Source organism: Entelurus aequoreus, linkage group LG14 (assembly GCF_033978785.1).
Source record: "Entelurus aequoreus isolate RoL-2023_Sb linkage group LG14, RoL_Eaeq_v1.1, whole genome shotgun sequence".
Lineage (NCBI taxonomy): Eukaryota > Metazoa > Chordata > Actinopteri > Syngnathiformes > Syngnathidae > Entelurus > Entelurus aequoreus.
The window spans coordinates 51,334,111-51,357,367 of record NC_084744.1 but is presented as its reverse complement, the minus strand read 5'-3'; the positions used below and the strand labels follow the sequence as shown (position 1 = coordinate 51,357,367).

Below are 23,257 nucleotides of genomic sequence, written 5' to 3'. Positions count from 1 at the left end.
GCGAGATCTGGCCATTATGTATTGCGAGATCTGACAAAAAGTATTGCGAGATCTGGCAAAAAGTATTGCGAGATCTGGCAAAAAGTATTGCGTGATCTCGCAAAAAGTATTGCGTGATCTCGCAAAAAGTATTGCGTGATCTCCCAAAAGTATTGCGTGATCTGGCAAAAAGTATTGCGTGATCTCCCAAAAGTATTGCGAGATCTCCCAAAAGTATTGCGTGATCTGGCAAAAAGTATTACGTGATCTGGCAAAAAGTATTGCGTGATCTCGCAAAAAGTATTGTGAGATCTCACAAAAAGTATTGCGAGATCTGGCAAAAAGTATTGCGAGATCTGGCAAAAAATATTGCGTGATATCGCAAAAATATTGCGAGATCTGGAAAAAAGTATTGCGTGATATCGCAAAAAGTATTGCGAGATCTGGCAAAAAGTATTGCGAGATCTGGCAAAAAATATTGTGTGATCCGGCAAAAAGTATTGCGAGATCTGGCCATTATGTATTGCGAGATCTGACAAAAAGTATTGCGAGATCTGGCAAAAAGTATTGCGAGATCTGGCAAAAAGTATTGCGTGATCTCGCAAAAAGTATTGCGTGATCTCCCAAAAGTATTGCGAGATCTCCCAAAAGTATTGCGTGATCTGGCAAAAAGTATTGCGTGATCTGGCAAAAAGTATTGCGTGATCTCCCAAAAGTATTGCGAGATCTCCCAAAAGTATTGCGTGATCTGGCAAAAAGTATTACGTGATCTGGCAAAAAGTATTGCGTGATCTCGCAAAAAGTATTGTGAGATCTCACAAAAAGTATTGCGAGATCTGGCAAAAAGTATTGCGAGATCTGGCAAAAAGTATTGCGTGATATCGCAAAAAGTATTGCGAGATCTGGCAAAAAGTATCGCGAGATCTGGCAAAAAATATTGCGTGATCTGGCAAAAAGTATTGCGAGATCTGGCAAAAAGTATTGCGAGATCTGGCAAAAAGTATTGCGTGATCTCCCAAAAGTATTGCGAGATCTCCCAAAAGTATTGCGAGATCTGGCAAAAAGTATTGCGTGATATCGCAAAAAGTATTGCGAGATCTGGCAAAAAAGTATTGCGAGATCTGGCAAAAAATATTGTGTGATCCGGCAAAAAGTATTGCGAGATCTGGCCATTATGTATTGCGAGATCTGACAAAAAGTATTGCGAGATCTGGCAAAAAGTATTGCGAGATCTGGCAAAAAGTATTGCGTGATCTCGCAAAAAGTATTGCGTGATCTCGCAAAAAGTATTGCGTGATCTCCCAAAAGTATTGCGTGATCTGGCAAAAAGTATTGCGTGATCTCCCAAAAATATTGCGAGATCTCCCAAAAGTATTGCGTGATCTGGCAAAAAGTATTACGTGATCTGGCAAAAAGTATTGCGTGATCTCGCAAAAAGTATTGTGAGATCTCACAAAAAGTATTGCGAGATCTGGCAAAAAGTATTGCGAGATCTGGCAAAAAATATTGCGTGATATCGCAAAAATATTGCGAGATCTGGAAAAAAGTATTGCGTGATATCGCAAAAAGTATTGCGAGATCTGGCAAAAAGTATTGCGAGATCTGGCAAAAAGTATTGCGAGATCTGGCAAAAAATATTGTGTGATCCGGCAAAAAGTATTGCGAGATCTGGCCATTATGTATTGCGAGATCTGACAAAAAGTATTGCGAGATCTGGCAAAAAGTATTGCGAGATCTGGCAAAAAGTATTGCGTGATCTCGCAAAAAGTATTGCGTGATCTCCCAAAAGTATTGCGAGATCTCCCAAAAGTATTGCGTGATCTGGCAAAAAGTATTGCGTGATCTGGCAAAAAGTATTGCGTGATCTCCCAAAAGTATTGCGAGATCTCCCAAAAGTATTGCGTGATCTGGCAAAAAGTATTACGTGATCTGGCAAAAAGTATTGCGTGATCTCGCAAAAAGTATTGTGAGATCTCACAAAAAGTATTGCGAGATCTGGCAAAAAGTATTGCGAGATCTGGCAAAAAATATTGTGTGATCCGGCAAAAAGTATTGCGAGATCTGGCAAAAAGTATTGCGAGATCTGGCAAAAAGTATTGCGTGATCTGGCAAAAAGTATTGCGTGATCTCCCAAAAGTATTGCGAGATCTCCCAAAAGTATTGCGTGATCTGGCAAAAAGTATTACGTGATCTGTCAAAAAGTATTGCGTGATCTCGCAAAAAGTATTGTGAGATCTCACAAAAAGTATTGCGAGATCTGGCAAAAAGTATTGCGAGATCTGGCAAAAAATATTGTGTGATCCGGCAAGAAGTATTGCGAGATCTGGCAAAAAGTATTGCGAGATCTGGCAAAAAGTATTGCGAGATCTGGCAAAAAATATTGTGTGATCCGGCAAAAAGTATTGCGAGATCTGGCAAAATGTATTGCGAGATCTGGCAAAAAGTATTGCGTGATATCGCAAAAAGTATTGCGAGATCTGGCAAAAAGTATTGCGAGATCTGGCAAAAAATATTGCGGGATCTGGCAAAAAGTATTGCGTGATCTGGCAAAAAGTATTGCGGGATCTCCCAAAAGTATTGCGAGATCTCCCAAAAGTATTGCGAGATCTGGGAAAAAGTATTGCAAGATCTGTCAATAAAAATATTGCGAGATCTGGCAAAACATCCATGTCCCTTTAGGGGCTCCGTAGGAGGCACACCACAAGTAGAAAACATAAAAAAAATGAAACTCCACCAGGTCATCGTGCCTTATTTTGAGTTTGTTGGTGTTTTCCTGTGTAGTGCTTTAGTTTTTGTCTTGGGCTGTTATTTTGGTGGCCCTTCCTGTTTTGTTGGTGTTTTCCTGTAGCAGTTTCATGTCTTCCTTTGAGCGCTATCCCCCTTGTGTTAACAAGCAAGGCTATTTAAGTTGTTGCTATCCTTCTTTGTGTGGACATTGTTGATTGTCATGTCATGTACGGATGCACCTTGTGGATGCCGTCTTACTACAGCAAGTTTTTGCTGTCGTCCAGCATTCTGTTTTTGTTTACTTTGTAGCCAGTTCAGTTTTACTTTCGTTTTACATAGCCATCCCTATGCTTCAATGTCCTTTCCTTTCCCTTTTTGGTTTAAGCGTTACATACCTTTTTACCTTTTGCATATTGGGTTCACAACAAACCATCCTCGTCTCACCCGACACATTCCGACTTTTACAAAGCAATTAACTACCTGCTGCCACCTACTGACATGGAGTATTACGTGTTTACCCTGCTGAGCTCTACACAGCAAAGACACAAAGTAACGGCGCGTTATTTGCAGATTATAATTTTTGATTTGCAAAAAATGTTTTTTGGACCAATTAGGTGAAGTTGCATAATTTCCCACGGCGCAGTTGCCAATCAGCCTGCCTCGCCTATTCCTCAGTGCTCGAGAATAGACTAGTAGTTTATACTAGTAGTAGACTAATAGTTTATATTAAAATCCACCTGCACGTCGATCTCTTGTTTCCTGCATCTTGGGGTCACAACCACTGCAGCCCGACTGACTTTCGCTGTAAGCAATAAGTTACGTCGGTGTATATCTTGCTTCTGGTGCCTATGCCTGTTTCTCGTTTGATTCCTGTGCTAAGCTTCGCCTTAGCTCCCCGTGCTATCGGCACGCTTGTTTGTATTTTAGTATTTTTGACTGATTTATGAGAATAAATCATCGTCTTACCTGCACCTTACCTCCGGAGTTCCTGCTGCATCTTTGGCAATAAAATGCGACCCACCTACATGCGCATCGATCTCCTGTTTCCTGCATCACAACCACTGCAGCCATGCGGGTTCCCGACAAAAAAAACATTGGTCTCTGGGGCCACCACTTGAAAAGCATTTTAATATCAGGTCTGATGGTCAATGTACTGATACGAGGACAAAGGGGGTACATGAGTCACACAATCCAATCCCCCGTCCCCCACATGTGCCTCACCTCAGGTCAATATCCCAACATTGGGTTGCTGTGTTTGCTAACCCAGTTTTCCTGCAGCATGTCATCAATAACAACACTTCAAAATCAACACTACGCACGCCCACGAGCAGGCCAACATTGGTCCAGCCCTTTATCCTTTTGCAGACCGTGACAGCAAATTTCAATTCCTATTCCGTCTATTTCTATTTGTGTTTGACTTTCTCTTCTACTGTTACCAAATAGCATCATTTTAGTTTTACTGAGATTCAACGATAGTCTGTTTTTGTCAAACCATCTTTTTAATTTGTTAATTTCTTCTGTTATTATTTGTATCCCAAAAGTATTGCGAGATCTCCCAAAAGTATTGCGAGATCTGGCAAAAAGTATTGCGTGATATCGCAAAAAGTATTGCGAGATCTGGCAAAAAGTATTGCGAGATCTGGCAAAAAATATTGTGTGATCCGGCAAAAAGTATTGCGAGATCTGGCCATTATGTATTGCGAGATCTGACAAAAAGTATTGCGAGGTCTGGCAAAAAGTATTGCGTGATCTCGCAAAAAGTATTGCGTGATCTCGCAAAAAGTATTGCGTGATCTCCCAAAAGTATTGCGTGATCTGGCAAAAAGTATTGCGAGATCTGGCAAAAAATATTGCGTGATATCGCAAAAAGTATTGCGAGATCTGGCAAAAAGTATTGCGTGATATCGCAAAAAGTATTGCGAGATCTGGCAAAAAGTATTGCGAGATCTGGCAAAAAATATTGCGTGATATCGCAAAAAGTATTGCGAGATCTGGCAAAAAGTATTGCGTGATATCGCAAAAAGTATTGCGAGATCTGGCAAAAAGTATTGCGAGATCTGGCAAAAAATATTGTGTGATCCGGCAAAAAGTATTGCGAGATCTGGCCATTATGTATTGCGAGATCTGACAAAAAGTATTGCGAGATCTGTGTGTTCTCTCCTGAACAAAACACTGTTGTATCATCCGCAAATAGTACTAACTTCAAATCTTTCGTAGCTTTACAAATGTCATTTATATAGAGATTGAATAATTTAGGTCCTAGTATTGATCCCTGAGGTACACCACAGGATATATTTAGTGTTTTAGATGTGTGTTCGCCTGGTTTCACATACTGTTTCCTGTTCGTTAGATAACTTCTTATCCAGTTTAGGACCAGCCCTCTGATGCCATATCGTTCCAGTTTTTTTATTCAAATATTGTAATTAATTGTGTCAAATGCTTTAGTTAGAGCCATAAACACTGCTGCCGCACATTTTTTACTATCTATTGCATTGTTTTTCAACCTTTTTTGAGCCAAGGCAAATTTTTTGCGTTGAAAAAATCCGGAGGCACACCACCAGCAGAAATCATTAAAAAACAAAACTCAATTGACAGTAAAAAGTCGTTGTCGCAATTGTTGGATAAGACTTTAAAGCATAACCAAGCATGCATCAATATAGCTCTTGTCTCAAAGTAGGTGTACTGTCACCACCTGTCACATCACACCTTGACTTATTTTGAGTTTTTTGCTGTTTTCCTGTGTGTAGTGTTTTAGTTCTTGTCTCGCGCTCCTATTTTGGTGGCTTTTCCTGTTTTGTTGGTATTTTCCTGTAGCAGTTTCATGTCTTTCTTAGAGCGATATTTCCCACATCTACTTTGTTTTAGCAATCAATAATATTTCAGTTTTTTTTATCCTTCTTTGTGGGGACACTGTCGATTGTCATGTCATGTTTGGATGTACATTGTGGACGCCGTCTTTGCTCCACAGTAAGTCTTTGCTGTCGTCCAGCATTCCGTTTTTGTTTACTTTGCAGCCAGTTCAGTTTTATTTTCGTTCTGCAAAGCCTTCCCTAAGCTTCAATGCCTTTTCCAAGGGGCACTCACTTTTTGTTTATTTTTTGTTTAAGCATTAGACACCTTTTTACCTGCACGCTGCCTCCCGCTGTTTCCGACATGTACAAAGCAAATAGCTACCGGCTGCCACCTACTGATATGGAAGAGTATTACACGGTTACTCTGCCGAGCTCTAGACAGCACCGACACTCAACAACAACACATCATTTGCAGACTATAATTACTAGTTTGCAAAAAATATTTTTAACCCAATTGTAATTAGAAATGACATAATCTCCCACGGCACACCAGACTGTATGTCACGGCACAATAGTGTGGCGCGTCACAGTGGTTGAAAAACACTGATCTATGGCATTGGTAATTTCTTCTGTAATTTCAATTAAAGCCATTGAAGTTGAAACATTAGCTCTGTATCCATATTGGTTCTCTTCGAGTATTCTATTTGTGTTTGTGAAACTGTCTTATCTGTTATTGAACAGTTTTTCAATGATTTTAGAAAATTGTGGAAGTAAAGAAACAAGTCTATAATTTGTAAATTGATGTTTGTCTCCAGTCTTATAAATTGGTGCGACTTTAGCTATTTTAATTTTGTTTGGAAATTTACCTGTTTGAAATGATAGGTTACTAATATACATTAATGGTCCTGAGATCTCTTCAATAACCTTTTTAATCGCTTCCAAATCAATTCCGTTACAATCAGTTGAAGTCTTAGATTTGCATTTTTTCACGATTATAACTATTTCCTCCTGTGTCACATTACTGAGGAACATGGAGTTGGGATTTCGCTCTATGGTATCATTATAGTCCTCAATTGAAACTGGGTCTGGAATCCTTTCTTCCAATGTTGGTCCAATATTTACAAAGTAAAAATTATTGAAGCTTTCAACTACTTCCTTTATGTTGTCATTATTTTTATTTCCATCTAAGAAGTATTGGGGGTAGTTCCTCTTAGTGCCATTTTTAATAATGCTATTGAGGATGCCCCATGTTGGTCTCATATTGTTTTTGTTCCTGTCCAATAATTCACTGTAATATTCTTTTGTACATGATCGTAGTATGTTTAACTTTTTTTTAATACTTTTTGTACTTAATTTCTGCTTCTGTAGTTCTTTGTGCTATACATTTCCTATATAGTGTATTCTTAAGGGGGGGCGTGGTCTGGGCATGCCTAGCCACGCAGACATCTGTGATCAATTCCGAATGTAACAGAGGAATGTGCTTGGATTAGTGCGTGCGCACGAATGTTGTCCCGATACCAATATTTTGGTACCGGTACCAAAATGTATTTCAATACTTTTCGGTACTTTTCTAAATAAAGGGGACCACAAAAAAATTGCATTATTGGCTTTATTTTAACAACAAATCTTAGGGTACATTAAACATATGTTTCTTATTGCAAGTTTGTCCTTAAATAAAATAGTGAACATACACGACAACTTGTCTTTTAGTAGTAAGTAAGCAAACAAAGGCTCTTAATTAGTCTGCTGACATATGCAGTAACATATTGTGCCATTTTCCATTCTATTATTTTGTCAAAATTATTAAGGACAAGTGGTAGAAAATGAATTATTAATTTACTTGCTCATTTACTGTTAATATCTGCTTACTTTTTCTTTTAACATGTTCTATCTACACTTCTGTTAAAATGTAATAATCACTTATTCTTCTGTTGTTTGATACTTTACATTAGTTTTGGATGATACCACAAATTTGGGTATCAATCCGATACCAAGTAGTTACAGGATCATACATTGGTCATATTCGAAGTCCTCATGTGTGCAGGGACATATTTCCTGAGTTTATAAACATAATACAAATTTTAAAAAACACGAAAGAAGATGTTGTGATTCCAAAAAATATCGATGTAATCATAGTAGTATCGACTAGATACGCTCCTGTACTTGGTATCATTACAGTGGATGTCAGTTGTAGATCCACCAATGCCGTTTGTTTACATTGTGACGCCGGTGTGTACGGTGTGTAGTGAAGCATGTTTAGCTATACCTCGTCCTGCAGGGATGATACTTGTAAGAAACTTACTTTATTCGTCGCCATGGAGACAAGGATTAGTGATTTAGAAGTAGCTACAACACTGCAGACTGCGGATGGATGTTAGCCGCTAGCTAGCTAGCCATGTCTTAAAGCACCTCTTCCTGAGTGCGTCCGTTCTCCCTTTTCTGTCTACACACTGTTTCTGCTTGTAAGTACTCTGTGTGTGCGCGCTGCCGAACATGCTCCTCTGCTCGTAAAATCAGCAATGTCACGACGTGACGACAACGGGGGCGTGGGGGACAGGTACTTTTTAGAGGCGGTATAGTACTGAATGTGATTCATTAGTATCGCGGTACTATACTAATACTGGTATACCTTACAACCCTAGTGCGCACACTTACATACATTTGATTTTTTCTCACGTACGCTTGTTTTCTGGATTTGAACGTAGGCCAATTTTTAGTAGGAAATCCTCGCAACATGAGACTCCAGGTTATGAAACATATATATTTGTTCAGTTTTCATCATAACAATGCTTTGGTCCGGGTGAATATGTTTGGGTGTGCAATACTGGCTTGTGTTTACTGCAACGTCTCCTCCGCACCTCTCACCTCCACCACTCGGCGGCTGTCCACCCGTCTCGCCGGCGTCCACAAGATGCTCGGTGAGGCGCGTCCACTGTCTGTCAGCCTCTTAGCGTTTTTGACAGCCGGCCCCCCGATTGAGAGCTATTTTAGGACGCCGTCGCCAGCGCTCCCCGTCCCCCGCCTGTCGGCTTGTTGATGCCATCAATATGATGAGAGGCCTCCGCGCCGACGATCCGCATCGTTTCTGTTTGGCTCATTCAGGTGCGTGCCGAGTATTCATCGGTAAGCCAGCACGTTCTTTAACACGTCCACGCGGTGTGGGCGACAGCCTCGTCCACATGTCTCACACGGATGGTCTCTGGACATTTCATTTGGCTCACCTGTGTCAAAAATGATGCGAGCGAGCCCGTGTGATGCCATGACAACTACAGGGCTGATACGTATCATGATGCTTGAATCATGATACCGTACAGTATTGCCATATTAAAGATTGTTGACTGATAAAAATGTACAAAACCCAAAACCAGTGAAGTTGGCACGTTGGGTAATTCCTAAATAAAAACAGAATACAATGATTTGTTAATCCTTTTCAACTTATATTCAATTGAATAGACTGCAAAGACAAGATACTTAATGGTCAAACTTTTTTTTTTTTTTTGCAAATAATCATTAACTTAGAATTTAATGGCAGCAACACACTGCAAAAAAAGTTGGCACAGGGGCATTTTTACCACTGTGTTACATGGCCTTTCCTTTTAACAACACTCAGTAAACGTTTGGGAACTGAGGAGATCAATATTTGAAGCTTTTCAGGTGGAATTATTTCCCATTCTTGCTTGATGTACAGCTTAAGTTGTTCAACAGTCCGGGATCTCTGTTGTGGTATTTTAGGCTTCATATTGTCTGGACTACAGGCAGGCCAGTCTAGTACCCGCACTCTCTGAATATGAAGCCACGCTGTTGTAACGCGTGGCTTGGCATTGTCTTGCTGAAATAAGCAGGGGCGTCCATGATAACTGTCATGATCCGTGGTCCGGATCATGTTTTTGTATTTTCTGTTAGTTTTGGACTCCCTGAGTTCCTGTTTGTGACACCTGAGTTTGGTTTGGTTGCCATGGCTGCTTATTGTTTTCACCTGCCTCTGGTGTTCGGGACGCTCACCTGTCTCTAATCCGAGGCATTATTTAAGCCTGCCTTTGCCAGTCAGTCGGCCTGGCGTCATTGTTCGCTTCATGCGTTGTCTACGTAAGTCTTGTTTATTTCATGCCCCAGTTTCGTGAGGTTCCATGTCCATAGTTCCATGTTTCCTGCCCTAAGTTTTTGCCTTAGCTTCCGCGTGCGATAGGCACGCTTGCCTTTGTTTTGTAAGTTGGATGATTTATCACGATTAAATCATGCTCCTACCTGCAAGTCCTGTTCTGAGTCGTCCGTTTGCATCCCGGGAGAACGAACTGTGCAGTAAGCTGCAACCCCGCCGTGACAATAACGTTGTTTGGATGGCAACATATGTTGCTCCAAAACCTGTATGTACCTTTCAGCATGAACGGTGCCTTCACAGATGTGTAAGTTACCCATGCCTTGGGCACTAATATAATAATAATAATAATAATAATAGATTTTATTTGTAAAAAGCACTTTAAATTGAGCAAACAACCTAAAAGTGCTAGTGTATTGAAAAAAAAAAAAATTATAATAATAATAAAAAGATAATAAAAAAATAAATGAAAACTAGAACAGCCTAATAGCTAGAACTAGTATGCATATATCTATAAAAAGGCTTTTTTTTAAAAGAAGGGTTTTTAAGCCTTTTTTAAAAGCATTCACAGTCTATGGTGCCCTCAGGTGGTCAGGGAGAGCATTCCACAGACTGGGAGCAGCGGAGCAGAAAGCCCGGTCTCCCATAGTTCGTAGCTTTGTCCTCGGAGGTTGGAGGAGGTTAGCCTGTCCGGAGCGGAGGTGTCGTGTGGAGGATTTGGGGGTGAGTAGTTCTTTGAGTTAGAGGGGGGCATTTCCATGGAGGCACTGGTGGGTTAGTAGGGAGTCTTTGAATTCAATTCTGAGTGGAACAGGACGCCAGTGAAGGGATTTGAGAATTGGTGTGATGTGGTCGTATTTCCGCACTCTCATCAGGATCCAAGCAGCACTAGCACTAATACACCCCCATACCATCACAGATGCTGGCTTTTGAACTTTGCGCCTATAACAATCCGGATGGTTCTTTTCCTCTTTGTTCCGGAGGACACTACGTCCACAGTTTCCAAGAACAATTTGAAATGTGAACTCGTCAGACCACAGAACGCTTTTCCACTTTGCATCAGTCCATCTTAGATGAGATCGGGCCCAGCGCCGCTAGCGGCGTTTCTGGGTGTTGTTGATAAATGGCTTTCGCTTTGCATAGTAGAGTTTTAACTTGCACTTAGAGGTGCAGCGACGAACTGTAGTTACTGACAGTGGTTTTCTGAACTGTTCCTGAGCCCATGTGGTGATATCCTTTACACACTGATGTCGCTTTTTGAAGGATCGAAGGTCACGGGCATTGGTTTTCGGCCTTGCTTACGTGCAGTGATTTCTCCAGATTTTTTGGAAAAGTGTATTGCAACTGAGTACCCCTGCAATTTATTTATATTATACTTGAAATCACTTGGTTAAGGACACCCTGAGAAGTAAACAATAGAAAGTCAAAGAAATGTAATTGCTTAGCGTGTTTTTGTCATGTTTTATGTACACGAATGTGAAGTATGACCTGATCTGAAGGCTAATTTATTCTGCACCTCTTTCATGCACCGTATGAAATTATTTAATTTGTGTTTGCAGGACCTGCACACCATCTACTGCCACCTCTATCACATGGACGTCCTCTCTCACCTCAGGGAGCACCAACTCAGGTTTGTCAAACACGCTTTAGAACAGATAAGAAGACACTAGAGATGGCAGCAAGTCCACTATGCTAACTACTAGAGATTATCATCCAGGCTGATTATTATTGCTATTTTGACGTATATCAGCATCAGCCTTTTTTTTCATCTGTATCGGCCTCTTTTTTTTTTTAAACTACAACTACATCAGCAGACACTATATATATATATATATATATATATATATATATATATATATATATATATATATATATATATATATATATATATATATATATATATATATATATATATATATATATATATATATATATATACATACACATATGATACTATTATTTAGTATTAAAAATACTATGATTAGTGTACTAGATAACCCTTTTGCCATGAATGAGAAACATTCTTTTTTTCCCCATTTAGTACATTTAAGAATAAAAAATACTTTCATTGTCAATAATTTTCCCCAAATATGTTTTGATATCCGGCCGAGCATTTATGTGAGTTCTTTTGAGAATTTTCCTCCGTGGTCATGCCCCCCAGTACGTCTCCTCTGCTTACCTGTCAAAACTTCCATTTTTTTGCCGGGCGATCCAGTTTTTGTCCTTCTTTCCCCGGTGTCCCGTTTTGTTTGTTTATAGCTAACGCGACCGAGATGGATGGACATAAAGACGACAGATAAATATCTTGACAAATGTGAGATAATTATAAAAGTAAAGAAGAGCAGGCAGCAGCTCACACATTCTCATACTTTCTGTAACATCCAGGAAGAAATATCAGCCAGCTTGAAACATGTCTCAACTATAATCTACGTGAAGGAGCCCAGTTTTTATTCAAATGTTCACAATATTTCAGGGTTCCTCACGAGGAAACCTTACAATGTATTTGTGGACGTTGCTTCCTCGCAGTCCCACTGTCAGACACGGCACAGGACGCGACTTTTCAGCCGCGTCCGTATCCTCTCTCCCCTCCTGCTCCCGGCCGCTTACTGTTAAAGACAACAGATGATTAGATTAACACGTACCACCTGCGAAGTTTAATCACCTGCCAGCTGTGTCTCGCCGTCAGCACTGCCACGCCCCCGTCTGATGGTGCTCTGTCCTCAGCACCATGGACAGAGGCGGTGACCTTTGCTCCTGCAGGCAGCGCTGGCCCCAACCCCCTCCACAGTATTAAAGCCATAAACTGTTATAAAATTAAGTAGATGGTGAGTTATTGTCATGTAGAGAACGCACATATTTTTTACCAATTTTCCAAGGACATTTTCTATATTTTGAAATCTTGATGCTCCTCTTAGACACACGTGATAAAAGTGTTTGTGAAATCCCCTGATGTTTTTTGCTGCTAAATTAAGGACAACGTTAGCTCCGTCAAAAACATACAGGTCCCACGTCTCCTAAAAAATAATGTTAAAAAACTTGGGTTGTACGGTATACCGATACTAGTATAGTATCGCGGTACTAATGAATCAAAAACTGTGCAATACTCTGTATGAAAAGTACCGGTTCGCCAAATTTTGCTTTTTACAGGCATGATTGCTGGTTTTACGAGCAGAGGAGCATGTTCGGCAGCACACACACACACAGAGTACTTACAAGCAGACACAGTGTGTTGACAGAAAAGGGAGAACGGACGCATTTTGGCTTAAAAACAAGAGATAGGCTTAGACTTAGTACAGATAAGAACGAAATTTCGTTGAAAAGTTAAGCTATAACACTGAAACTAAGGAAGAGGTGCTTTAAAACATGGCTATGTCCATCCACAGTCTGCAGTTTTTTAGCTACTTCTAAATCACTAATCCTTGTCTCCATGGCGACAAATAAAGTACGTTTTTTACAAGTATCATTCCTGCAGGACGAGGAATAGCTAAACCTAATTCACTACACAACGTAGGAGGATACAATAGCTCACCGGCGTCACGATGTAAACAAACGCCATGGGTGGATCTACACCTGACATCCACTGTAATGATACCAAGTACAAGAGCGTATCTAGCCGATACTACTATGATTACATCAGTATTTTTTTTATCGTCACAAAATCTTAAAATTCATATTATGTTTATAAACTCAGGAAATACGTCCCTGGACACATGGACTTTGAATATGACTAATGTAACTACTTGGTATTGGATCGATACCTAAATGTGTGGTATCATCCAAAACTAATGTAAAGTATCCAAACAACAGAAGAATAGGTGATTATTACATTTTAACAGAAGTGTAGATAGAACATGTTAAGAGACAAAGTGAGCAGATATTAACAGTAAATGAACAAGTGGATTAATAATTAATTTTTACAGTTTGTTCTTTATGATTTTACAAAATAATAGAATGATAAATGACACAATATGTTACTGCATATATCAGCAGACTAATTAAGAGCCTTTGTTGGTTTACTTACTACTAAAAGACAAGTTGTCTAGTATGTTCACTATTTTATTTAAGTGCTCCCCCACTGGTCAACATATGAAATAACAAGTGTGTGTAAAAAAATTTAAGTGCTCCCCATCTGACCAACATATGAAATATGTGTGTGTAACGAAATTGAAATGTGCCCCCTCTGGCCAAAATTCATTTTTAAATAAATACATAGAGAGGCATACTGTAATAACTTGAAGTAAATAATGAAGATTAAAAAACAATTACAAACAAAACATTAGCTAAAAGCAGTATTTTTCTCACAATGTTTCGACTATATTCTTAGAAAATTGGGAACAATTTCTCAAATTCTTTCTGTTTCTGTATTGTTACAATATTTTCTCGCAAAATTATTACTTTTTCATGCAAAATGGTGACATTTTTCATATACAATTTTGACTTTTATCACAATATTGCCAATTTTTTTTTTGATGTTCCTGTAAAATAGTGACATTTTTGGAGTAAAATGATGTTCTGTATTATAATATTGCCACAATTTTAAAGTTTTCTTATAAAATTGTGACTTTTGTCGAGTAAAATTGCGACTCTTTTCATAAAATTGCCAACATTCTCAGCTTTTCTTGTAAAATTGCAACTGTTATTGAGTAAAATTCCAACTTTTCTCATAGTATTGCACACATGTTCAGTTTTTCTTGTAAAATTTTGACTTACGTTGAGTAAAATGACGACTTTTATTATGATACTGCCAAAATTCCAAGTTTGTGTATATGTTTAATGTACCCTAAGATTTTTTGTTAAAATAAAGCCAATCATGCCATTTTTTGTGGTCCCCCTTATTTAGAAAAGTATCGAAAAGTATCAAAATCGTATGGTATCGTGACAACCCTCGTGCAAATGAATATCAACTCCAAATAACTGTTATCGGCCTCCTTGACTACTAATAGTCAGTATCGGTAAAAAAAACAATACCAATCTATGTCTACTTACCGTATTTTCCGCACTATAAGGCGCACCTTCAATGAATGGCCTATTTTAAAACTTTGTTCATATATAAGGCGCACCGCATTATAAGGTGCACCACATTATAAGGCGCATAGAACAGACGCTACAGTAGGGGCTGGGTTTACGTTATGCATCCCGTAGTTGCGAGACCTGTTGTGGCTCAATATTGGTCCATATATAAGGCGCACCGGATTATAAGGCGCACTGTCAGCTTTTGAGAAAATTGGAGGTTTTTAGGTGCGCCTTATAGTGCGGAAAAAAGGTACTGTAAGGATGCTGTTTAAGAAGATAAGATGACTCCCAGCCAAACAGGTTTGTAAGTGTTCAGCATGCTCAGCATGTCCGGAATGTTCCTGGGCTGCACCTCACAGGGGACAACAAAAACGTTTCACTGAAATGAGCATTCTTCAGCCAGATTGAGATCTGACCCATTTTGCATTGAGAACATTCTGGAATTGTGAGTTTGAGAGAGTCTCATGTGGCATCCTTTGGACTGTTGGCATGCATTGAAATGTTAGCGTAAAGGCATGCACGTTATTGAGATAATCCTGCGAGAGAAGCGCCTTATTAACTTTGTGGTGTTCCTCCTTCAGGTCCATGTGCACCTCGGCCAGGTATGAGAGACACGAGGCTAACCACATGCTCTTCTAGTAAGTACTCGCTCACGTACACACCTAACACGCTCTTCTTCCCTGGCTTTGACCCGGCAACCAGAACCATGCCATCATGTTGCATCGTATCCAGCTCTGTCGTGCTGTAACTGCACTGTAACTTTGCATGTGTCCAAGTTAATATAATAATGTATCACGTGCATCAGTGGTCCCCAACCACCGGGCTGCGGCCCGGTACCGGTCCGTGGACCGATTGGTACCGGGCTGCGGCCGCACAAGAAATAATAAAAAAAAAAGATTTTTTACATTTTTTTATTATTATTATTTTTTTAAATTAAATCAACATAAAAAACACAATATATACATTATATATCAATATAAATCAATACAGTCTACAGGGATACAGTCCGTAAGCACACATGATTGTATTTCTTTATGAAAAAAAAAAAAAAAAATGTTGTTTTTTTTTTACTACCCCCCCCCTTCCCGGTCCGTGGGACAAATTTTCAAGCATTGACCGGTCCGCAAGTACAAAAAGGTTGGGGACCACTGACGTACAGTACAACAACATAACATCAAAAACACTCGCATAGCTACATGCTAACATTACACTTAAACCTCTTAAGGCCCAAGCTGTTTGTTTTTGCTTTTTTTATTTATCTTTGCTATTTGGGCTTATTAGACCCTAATTACAATAAAAACTAAAAATCATCTTTTGATATGATGTACTTAGTCCATAAGTACACAAACGTGTACTTCCTGTGTAGTGACATGCTAATTTTAATTTTTACACTTTTTTTCCCCAAATTCCATTGTATGTTATACTCTTCTGACACCACCAAATGGCAATATAAGTGTCCATATGTCGGCATAAGACCCCAATTCAGTGGTGTACACAATTTTGGAATTAAGAGCTCAAAGGTGCTGTCCACGCATGTGGCCACTAAGGCCTTTAAAGGGGAACTGGTCTTTTTTGGGGGTATTTTGCCTATCGTTCACAATCGTTATGAAAGACATGACAACATTTTTTCATGCATTCCAAATATTAAATCAATTTGATCAAAAGTCTGCTAACACTGGAGCCGTTTAATTGTGCCTATAGAGACCTTAAAAAACATCCAAACACCTCCATTAGGGTTTTATATATGTGTATATATGTATACATGTATATGTGGAAATAGGGATGATGTTTGATAAGAAATTATCGAGTTTGAGCCCATTATCGAATCCTCTTATCGATTCACTTATCGATTCCAGATAGGTTGTTGTATATGGAAAAAAACACAATATTTGGTTTAACAAAAGCTCACTTTCATTTTATAAGAAAAAAATAAAATTAAATAAATAAATAAATAAATGTTGACTGTTTCCCCCCTAAAAAAAAAATAAAAAAAAATATTGACTGTTGTTACCCAAAGTATCCATCCATCCATCCATTTTCTACCGCTTATTCCCTTCGGGGTCGTGGGGGGCGCTGGAGCCTATCTCAGCTACAATTGGGCGGAAGGCGGGGTATATTAAGTGGGATTTTTCAGAAAAACAAATATAAACAGTAACACAAAAACAACCTGTCTCTGTGATTACTATAGGTGTATAAATAATAATATAGTGTTAAATAAAATCAGTCCCTTGGGCACAAAACTGAAAATAATACAGCTCTCCAAAAAGTGCACTTCTGCTGCTATTGGAACATACTAACTACCGTATTTTCCGCACCATAAGCCGCCCCGTGTTATTAGCCGCACCTACGCTACGCTAAAGGGAATGTCAAAAAAACAGTCAGATAGGTCAGTCAAACTTTAATAATATATATTACAAACCAGCGTTCTAACAACTCTGTTCACTCCCAAAATGTAATGTGCAAATGTGCAATCACAAAAATAGTAACACTCAAAATAGTGCAGAGCAATAGCAACATCAATAACTCAATGTTGCTCATACGTTAGTATCACACAACACACAAAATAAACATTTAGAGCTCACTTTCTGAAGTTATTACTCATCCACAAATCCCTCGAATTCTTCTTCTTCGGTGTGCTTCACTTGTTTTTTGACACCATCTGTGATGTGGACGCGCATGCAGTCGTAGATCAACAGGGACGGAGCTGCGTGAAAAAAGTCACCCGGTCTCTTCGCTCATCTTTTCTTCATCCATCCATCCCTTCAAGTTAGCTTTTATGATGACGCCGGCTGGAAAGTTCTCTTTTGGCAAGGTCTTCCTTTTGAATATCACCGTGGGTGGAAGTTTCTGGCCGTTAGCATGGCAAGCTAGAACCACATTGAAGGACGACTTCTCATTCCCTGTGGTGCGAATATTCACCGTACGTGTTCCCGTTGTATCCACAGTGCGGTTCACATGAATATCAAAAGTCAGTGGAACCTTGTACGCGTGTCTCTTAGTAGGAGACATTTTGTGGTCTTTACAGAAACACACAAATGAAATGAACCGTAATATTCACGCGCTTCTTCTTCTACGGGGGCGGGTGCTTACCTTGGCGGTTGCTTACAGTAGAAGAAGAAGCGCTTCCTCTTCTATGGGGGCGGTTGCTTACCGTAGAAGAAGAAGCGCTTCCTCTTTTACGGGGAAAAAAATGGCGGCTGTTTACCGTAGTTGCGAGACCTAAACTTTATGAAAATAAGTATTAATATTAATCCATATATAAGGCGCACCGGGTTATTAGCCGCACTGTCAGCTTTTGAGAAAAATTGTGTTTTTTAGGTGCGGCTTATGGTGCGGAAAATACGGTACACACACAGGCAGACAGCTAACAAACAATCCAAGACGTCTAATAAAGTTCCAAAGCAGATTAATCCATTTAGGCTCTTTCTTGTTGTTGATCTTGCTTTGTCTTTTCCTATCTTTACTTTTGTCCTGCACTGGACTGTTATTTATTTATTTTTTAAAACTGAAATACACACAATGACAAATGTGTAAGCTATGTGATTAAATTAACATACTGAAATGTTATACATAATATGTAAATATTAGCTTCACACAAATATACAGTACTATCATCAAACAAATACTTCTGAGTGTTGAAACTATTTCGATGGTGGAAATACACGACTGGCAGCCATTTTAAGTCCTCAAAACATCCATTGAAACGGTGCACAAAAATTGTTTTTCAATAGACATCTTAGTATCAAATTGAAACACTTTCCACCTTAATATTGAGTTATATAAACAAGTTAAACAGTTTACTTACAGACTTATCTTTTCCAAGGCTTGTAGGAGCTAACACAACTTGTCTACTTCTCAATTGTCTCATGAACTGGACTAACATCGCCAACCCGGAAGTCCCCAAACTAATGACGCGTAGTATTTTCCTATCGCCACAAGGTGTTAGTAAGAGTCTACAATCAAATGGGCATAACATTGCGTCCCACAGGGCATTTTCTGTGGGAAGGGATTCATTCTCAGGGATTCGAATAAAGAACCAACTCTTTTTCTTTACTATAGTTGTCTCGATAACAGGTACCGGTTCTCAAAAAGGGATTATTTTCTTATCGAACAACCGGGAAAACCGGTTTGGAGCATCATCCCTATGTGTATATATATATATATATATGTATATATTTAATCGCTTTTTGAAAATTGTGAACGATTTAGAATCAGGATGAAAAAAATTGTGATTCGGATGTAAATCGATTTTTTGTGCACCCTTTTTTCCCCCATGCAAGCTGATAAAAGATGATACTTGTTTTTTGCTGATATCAGTACCGGATCGGGACACCCTTAGGTATCACTTCCTCGAGAAAGGAGGTTTTTCTTTCAAGACATAATAATAAAAAAAACGTTAACAGCTCAAAAGTGGAACCAAAAACCTTTTTTCTTCCTTCTCTGCAGCCCGGACAGCATCGCCAGCTGTTGGTATATCCTGCTCTCTGGGTCCGTCTTCGTCAAGGAGCACATGTACCTGGCCAGGTGTTGGTAGGTGGCAAGCAGCGACACGCACTCACGTAAACTTCAATAACCTCAGGGCAGTACGCAGGCGCGTGTTCATGTGTGTCGCTAGTTGATAACTGGGTGGGGGAAGTGTGTGCTGGTAATGGTCACAGCAGGGTGTAGTGAAACAGGTCAGTGTGTGTGTGTGTGTGTGTGTGTGTGTGTGTGTGTGTGTGTGTGTGTGTGTGTGTGTGTGTGTGTGTGTGTGTGTGTGTGTGTGTGTGTGTGTGTGTGTGTGTGGAATGTGTAAGGCCGGGCGGAGCAGTGGCTGACCATGTGTTCCTGTCCAGCCTGGAGCCCGCAAGCACATCCCAGGCAGGAAATGAGCAACACACACACACACACACACACACACACACTCACACACACACACACACACAGAGACAGACATAGCAGCGTAGAGCGGGGGGCAGCACATATAAACACACACACACACACACACACACTCACTACTCTGTTGGATGGGACTTTTCTTCTTTGTGGATTTTACTTTTCGTCCATGGACTCCAACAAGTGGACCTGCTGTACAATTCCTTTTCCTGGTTAGTGGTCTTAAACTTCTTCGTTGCCGCTCTTTTTTTTTCCAAATCATGTGACTCCAGTTCCTTGCTGTGTGTGTGTGTGTGTGTGTGTGTGTGTGTGTGTGTGTGTGTGTGTGTGTGTGTGTGTGTGTGTGTGTGTGTGTCTTCTTGTATTTCTACCCTTCTTGAGACATCAAGAAGGAAAAGTACCGTCCATATGAGGACCGGTGAACAAGTTAGGACATAAATCATGGTCCCAATACGGAAAACCATTGCATCTACAAACCCTGTTTCCATGAGTTGGGAAACTGTGTTAGATGTAAATATAAACAGAATACAATGATTTGCAAATCCTTTCCAACGCATATTCAACTGAATGCACTACACAGACAAGATATTTGATGTTCAAACTCATAAACTTTTTTTTTTTTTTGCAAATAATAATTAACTTAGAATTTCATGGCTGCAACACGTGTCAAAGTAGTTGGGAAAGGGCATGTTCACCACTGTGTTACATGGCCTTTCCTTTTAACAACACTCAGTAAACGTTTGGGAACTGAGGAGACACATTTTTGAAGCTTCTCAGGTGGAATTCTTTCCCATTCTTGCTTGATGTACAGCTTAAAGGCCTACTGAAATGAATTTTTTTTATTTAAACGGGGATAGCAGATCTATTCTATGTGTCATACTTGATCATTTCGCGATATTGCCATATTTTTGCTGAAAGGATTTAGTATAGAACAACGACGATAAAGATTGCAACTTTTGGTATCTGATAAAAAAAAGGCTTGCACCTACCGGAAGTAGCGTGACGTAGTCAGTTGAACATATACGCAAAGTTCCCTATTGTTTACAATGATGGCCGCATGAAGTGAGAGAGATTCGGACCGAGAAAGCGACAATTTCCCCATTAATTTGAGCGAGGATGAAAGATTTGTGGATGAGTAAAGTGCAAGTGAAGGACTAGTGGGGAGTTGAAGCTATTCAGATAGGGAAGATGCTGTGAGAGCCGGGGGTGACCTGATATTCAGCTGGGAATGACTACAACAGTAAATAAACACAAGACATATATATACTCTATTAGCCACAACACAACCAGGCTTATATTTAATATGCCACAAATTAATCCTGCATAAAAACACCTGCGTGTTTGTTATGCTAGCTCCTAGCTCCTCTGCTAGCTCCTAGCTCCATAGAACACGCCAATACAATTCAAACACCTGATCAACACACACAATCACTCAGCCCAAAAGACCGTTTACCTAACCCAAGGTTCATAAAGCTTATATATTTTTAAAAAGTTACGTACGTGACGCGCACATACGGTCAAGTTATCGAATGTTTAGCAGCCAAGGCTGCATACTCACGGTACCTGATATTCAGCTGGGAATGACTACAACAGTAAATAAACACAAGACATATATATACTCTATTAGCCACAACACAACCAGGCTTATATTTAATATGCCACAAATTAATCCTGCATAATAACACCTGCGTGTTTGTTATGCTAGCTCCTAGCTCCTCTGCTAGCTCCTAGCTCCATAGAACACGCCAATACAATTCAAACACCCGATCAACACACACAATCACTCAGCCCAAAAGACCGTTCACCTAACCCAAGGTTCATAAAGCTTATATATTTTTAAAAAGTTACGTACGTGACGCGCACTTACGGTACGGTACGTGTTATGCTAGCTCCTAGCTCCTCTGCTAGCTCCTAGCTCCATAGAACACGCCAATACAATTCAAACACATGATCAACACACACAATCACTCAGCCCAAAAGACCGTTCACCTAACCCAAGGTTCATAAAGCTTATATATTTTAAAAAAGTTACGTACATACGCAAAAAAAAGCCAAAGCTGCATACTCACAGTAGCACGTCTGCGTCTTTGTCATCCAAATCAAAGTAATCCTGGTAAGAGTCTGTGTTGTCCCAGTTCTCTACAGGCGTCTGTGTATCCAAATCAAAAGTCCTCCTGGTTAGAGTCTCTGTTATCCGAGTTCTTCCATCTTGACTGCATCTTTCGGGAATGTAAACAAAGAAGCGCCGGCTGTGTACTGTTGTGGCTGACTACGTTCGAAAAATACGTCCATTTCGCACCGACAACTTTCTTCTTTGCTTGCTTGGCTTCCTTCTCCATAATGCAATGAACATGATTGAAACAGATTCACGAACACAGATGTCCAGAATACTGTGGAATTATGAAATGAAAACAGAGCTTTTTCGTACCGGCTTCAATGTGGAAGGCATACCCGTGTTCGTCGGGCTACGTCACGCGCATACGTCATCCTCAGAGGCGTTTCGAACCGGAAGTTTAGCGGCAAATTTAAAATGTCACTTTATAAGTTAACCCGGCCGTATTGGCATGTGTTATAATGTTAAGATTTCATCATTGATATATAAACTATCAGACTGCGTGGTCGGTAGTAGTGGGTTTCAGTAGGCCTTTAAGTTGTTCAACAGTCCGGGGGTCTCCGTTGTGGTATTTTAGGCTTCATAATGCGCCACACATTTTCAATGGGAGACAGGTCTGGACTAGAGGCAGGCCAGTCTAGTACCCGCACTCTTTTACTACGAAGCCACGTTGATGTAACACGTGGCTTGGCATTGTCTTGCTGAAATAAGCAGGGGCGTCCATGGTAACGTTGCTTGGATGGCAACATATGTTGCTCCAAAACCTGTATGTACCTTTCAACATTAATGGCGCCTTCACAGATGTGTAAGTTACCCATGTCCTGGGCACTAATATACCCCCATACCATCACAGATGCTGGCTTTTCAACTTTGCGCCTATAACAATCCGGATGGTTCTTTTCCTCTTTGGTCCGGAGGACACGACGTCCACAGTTTCCAAAAACAATTTGAAATGTGGACTCGTCAGACCACAGAACACTTTTCCACTTTGTATCAGTCCATCTTAGATGAGCTCAGGCCCAGCAAAGCCGACGGTTTTTCTGGGTGTTGTTGATAAACGGTTTTCGCCTTGCATAGGAGAGTTTTAACTTGCACTTACAGATGTAGCGACCAACTGTAGTTACTGACAGTGGGTTTCTGAAGTATTCCTGAGCCCATGTGGTGATATCCTTTACACACTGATGTTGCTTGTTAATGCAGTACAGCCTGAGGGATCGAAGGTCACGGGCTTAGCTGCTTACGTGCAGTGATTTCTCCAGATTCTCTGAACCCTTTGATGATATTACGGACCGTAGATGGTGAAATCCCTAAATTCCTTGCAATAGCTGGTTGAGAAAGGTTGTTCTTAAACTGTTCAACAATTTGCTCACGCATTTGTTGACAAAGTGCTGACCCTCGCCCCATCCTTGTTTGTGAATGACTGAGCATTTCATGGAATCTACTTTTATACCCAATCATGGCACCCACCTGTTCCCAATTTGCCTGTTCACCTGTGGGATGTTCCAAATAAGTGTTTGATGAGCATTCCTCAACTTTATCAGTATTTATTGCCACCTTTCCCAACTTCTTTGTCACGTGTTGCTGGCATCAAATTCTAAAGTTAATGATTATTTGCAAAAAAAAAAATTGTTTATCAGTTTGAACATCAAATATGTTGTCTTT

At 39.9% G+C, this 23,257-nt stretch overlaps 1 protein-coding gene across 3 annotated transcripts in view; it reads left to right on the top strand.

The window, feature by feature from the left end:
• Positions 1-23,257, top strand: part of rapgef6 (Rap guanine nucleotide exchange factor (GEF) 6) — a 265,100-nt gene that overhangs the window by 46,970 nt on the left and 194,873 nt on the right. For all 3 annotated transcript variants that reach the window (XM_062070137.1, XM_062070138.1, XM_062070136.1), the window contains exons 2-4: positions 11,154-11,224; positions 15,189-15,245; positions 19,054-19,137. In XM_062070137.1, the coding sequence (XP_061926121.1) occupies positions 11,154-11,224; positions 15,189-15,245; positions 19,054-19,137 (212 nt within the window). The remainder of the gene's footprint in view (positions 1-11,153; positions 11,225-15,188; positions 15,246-19,053; positions 19,138-23,257) is intronic.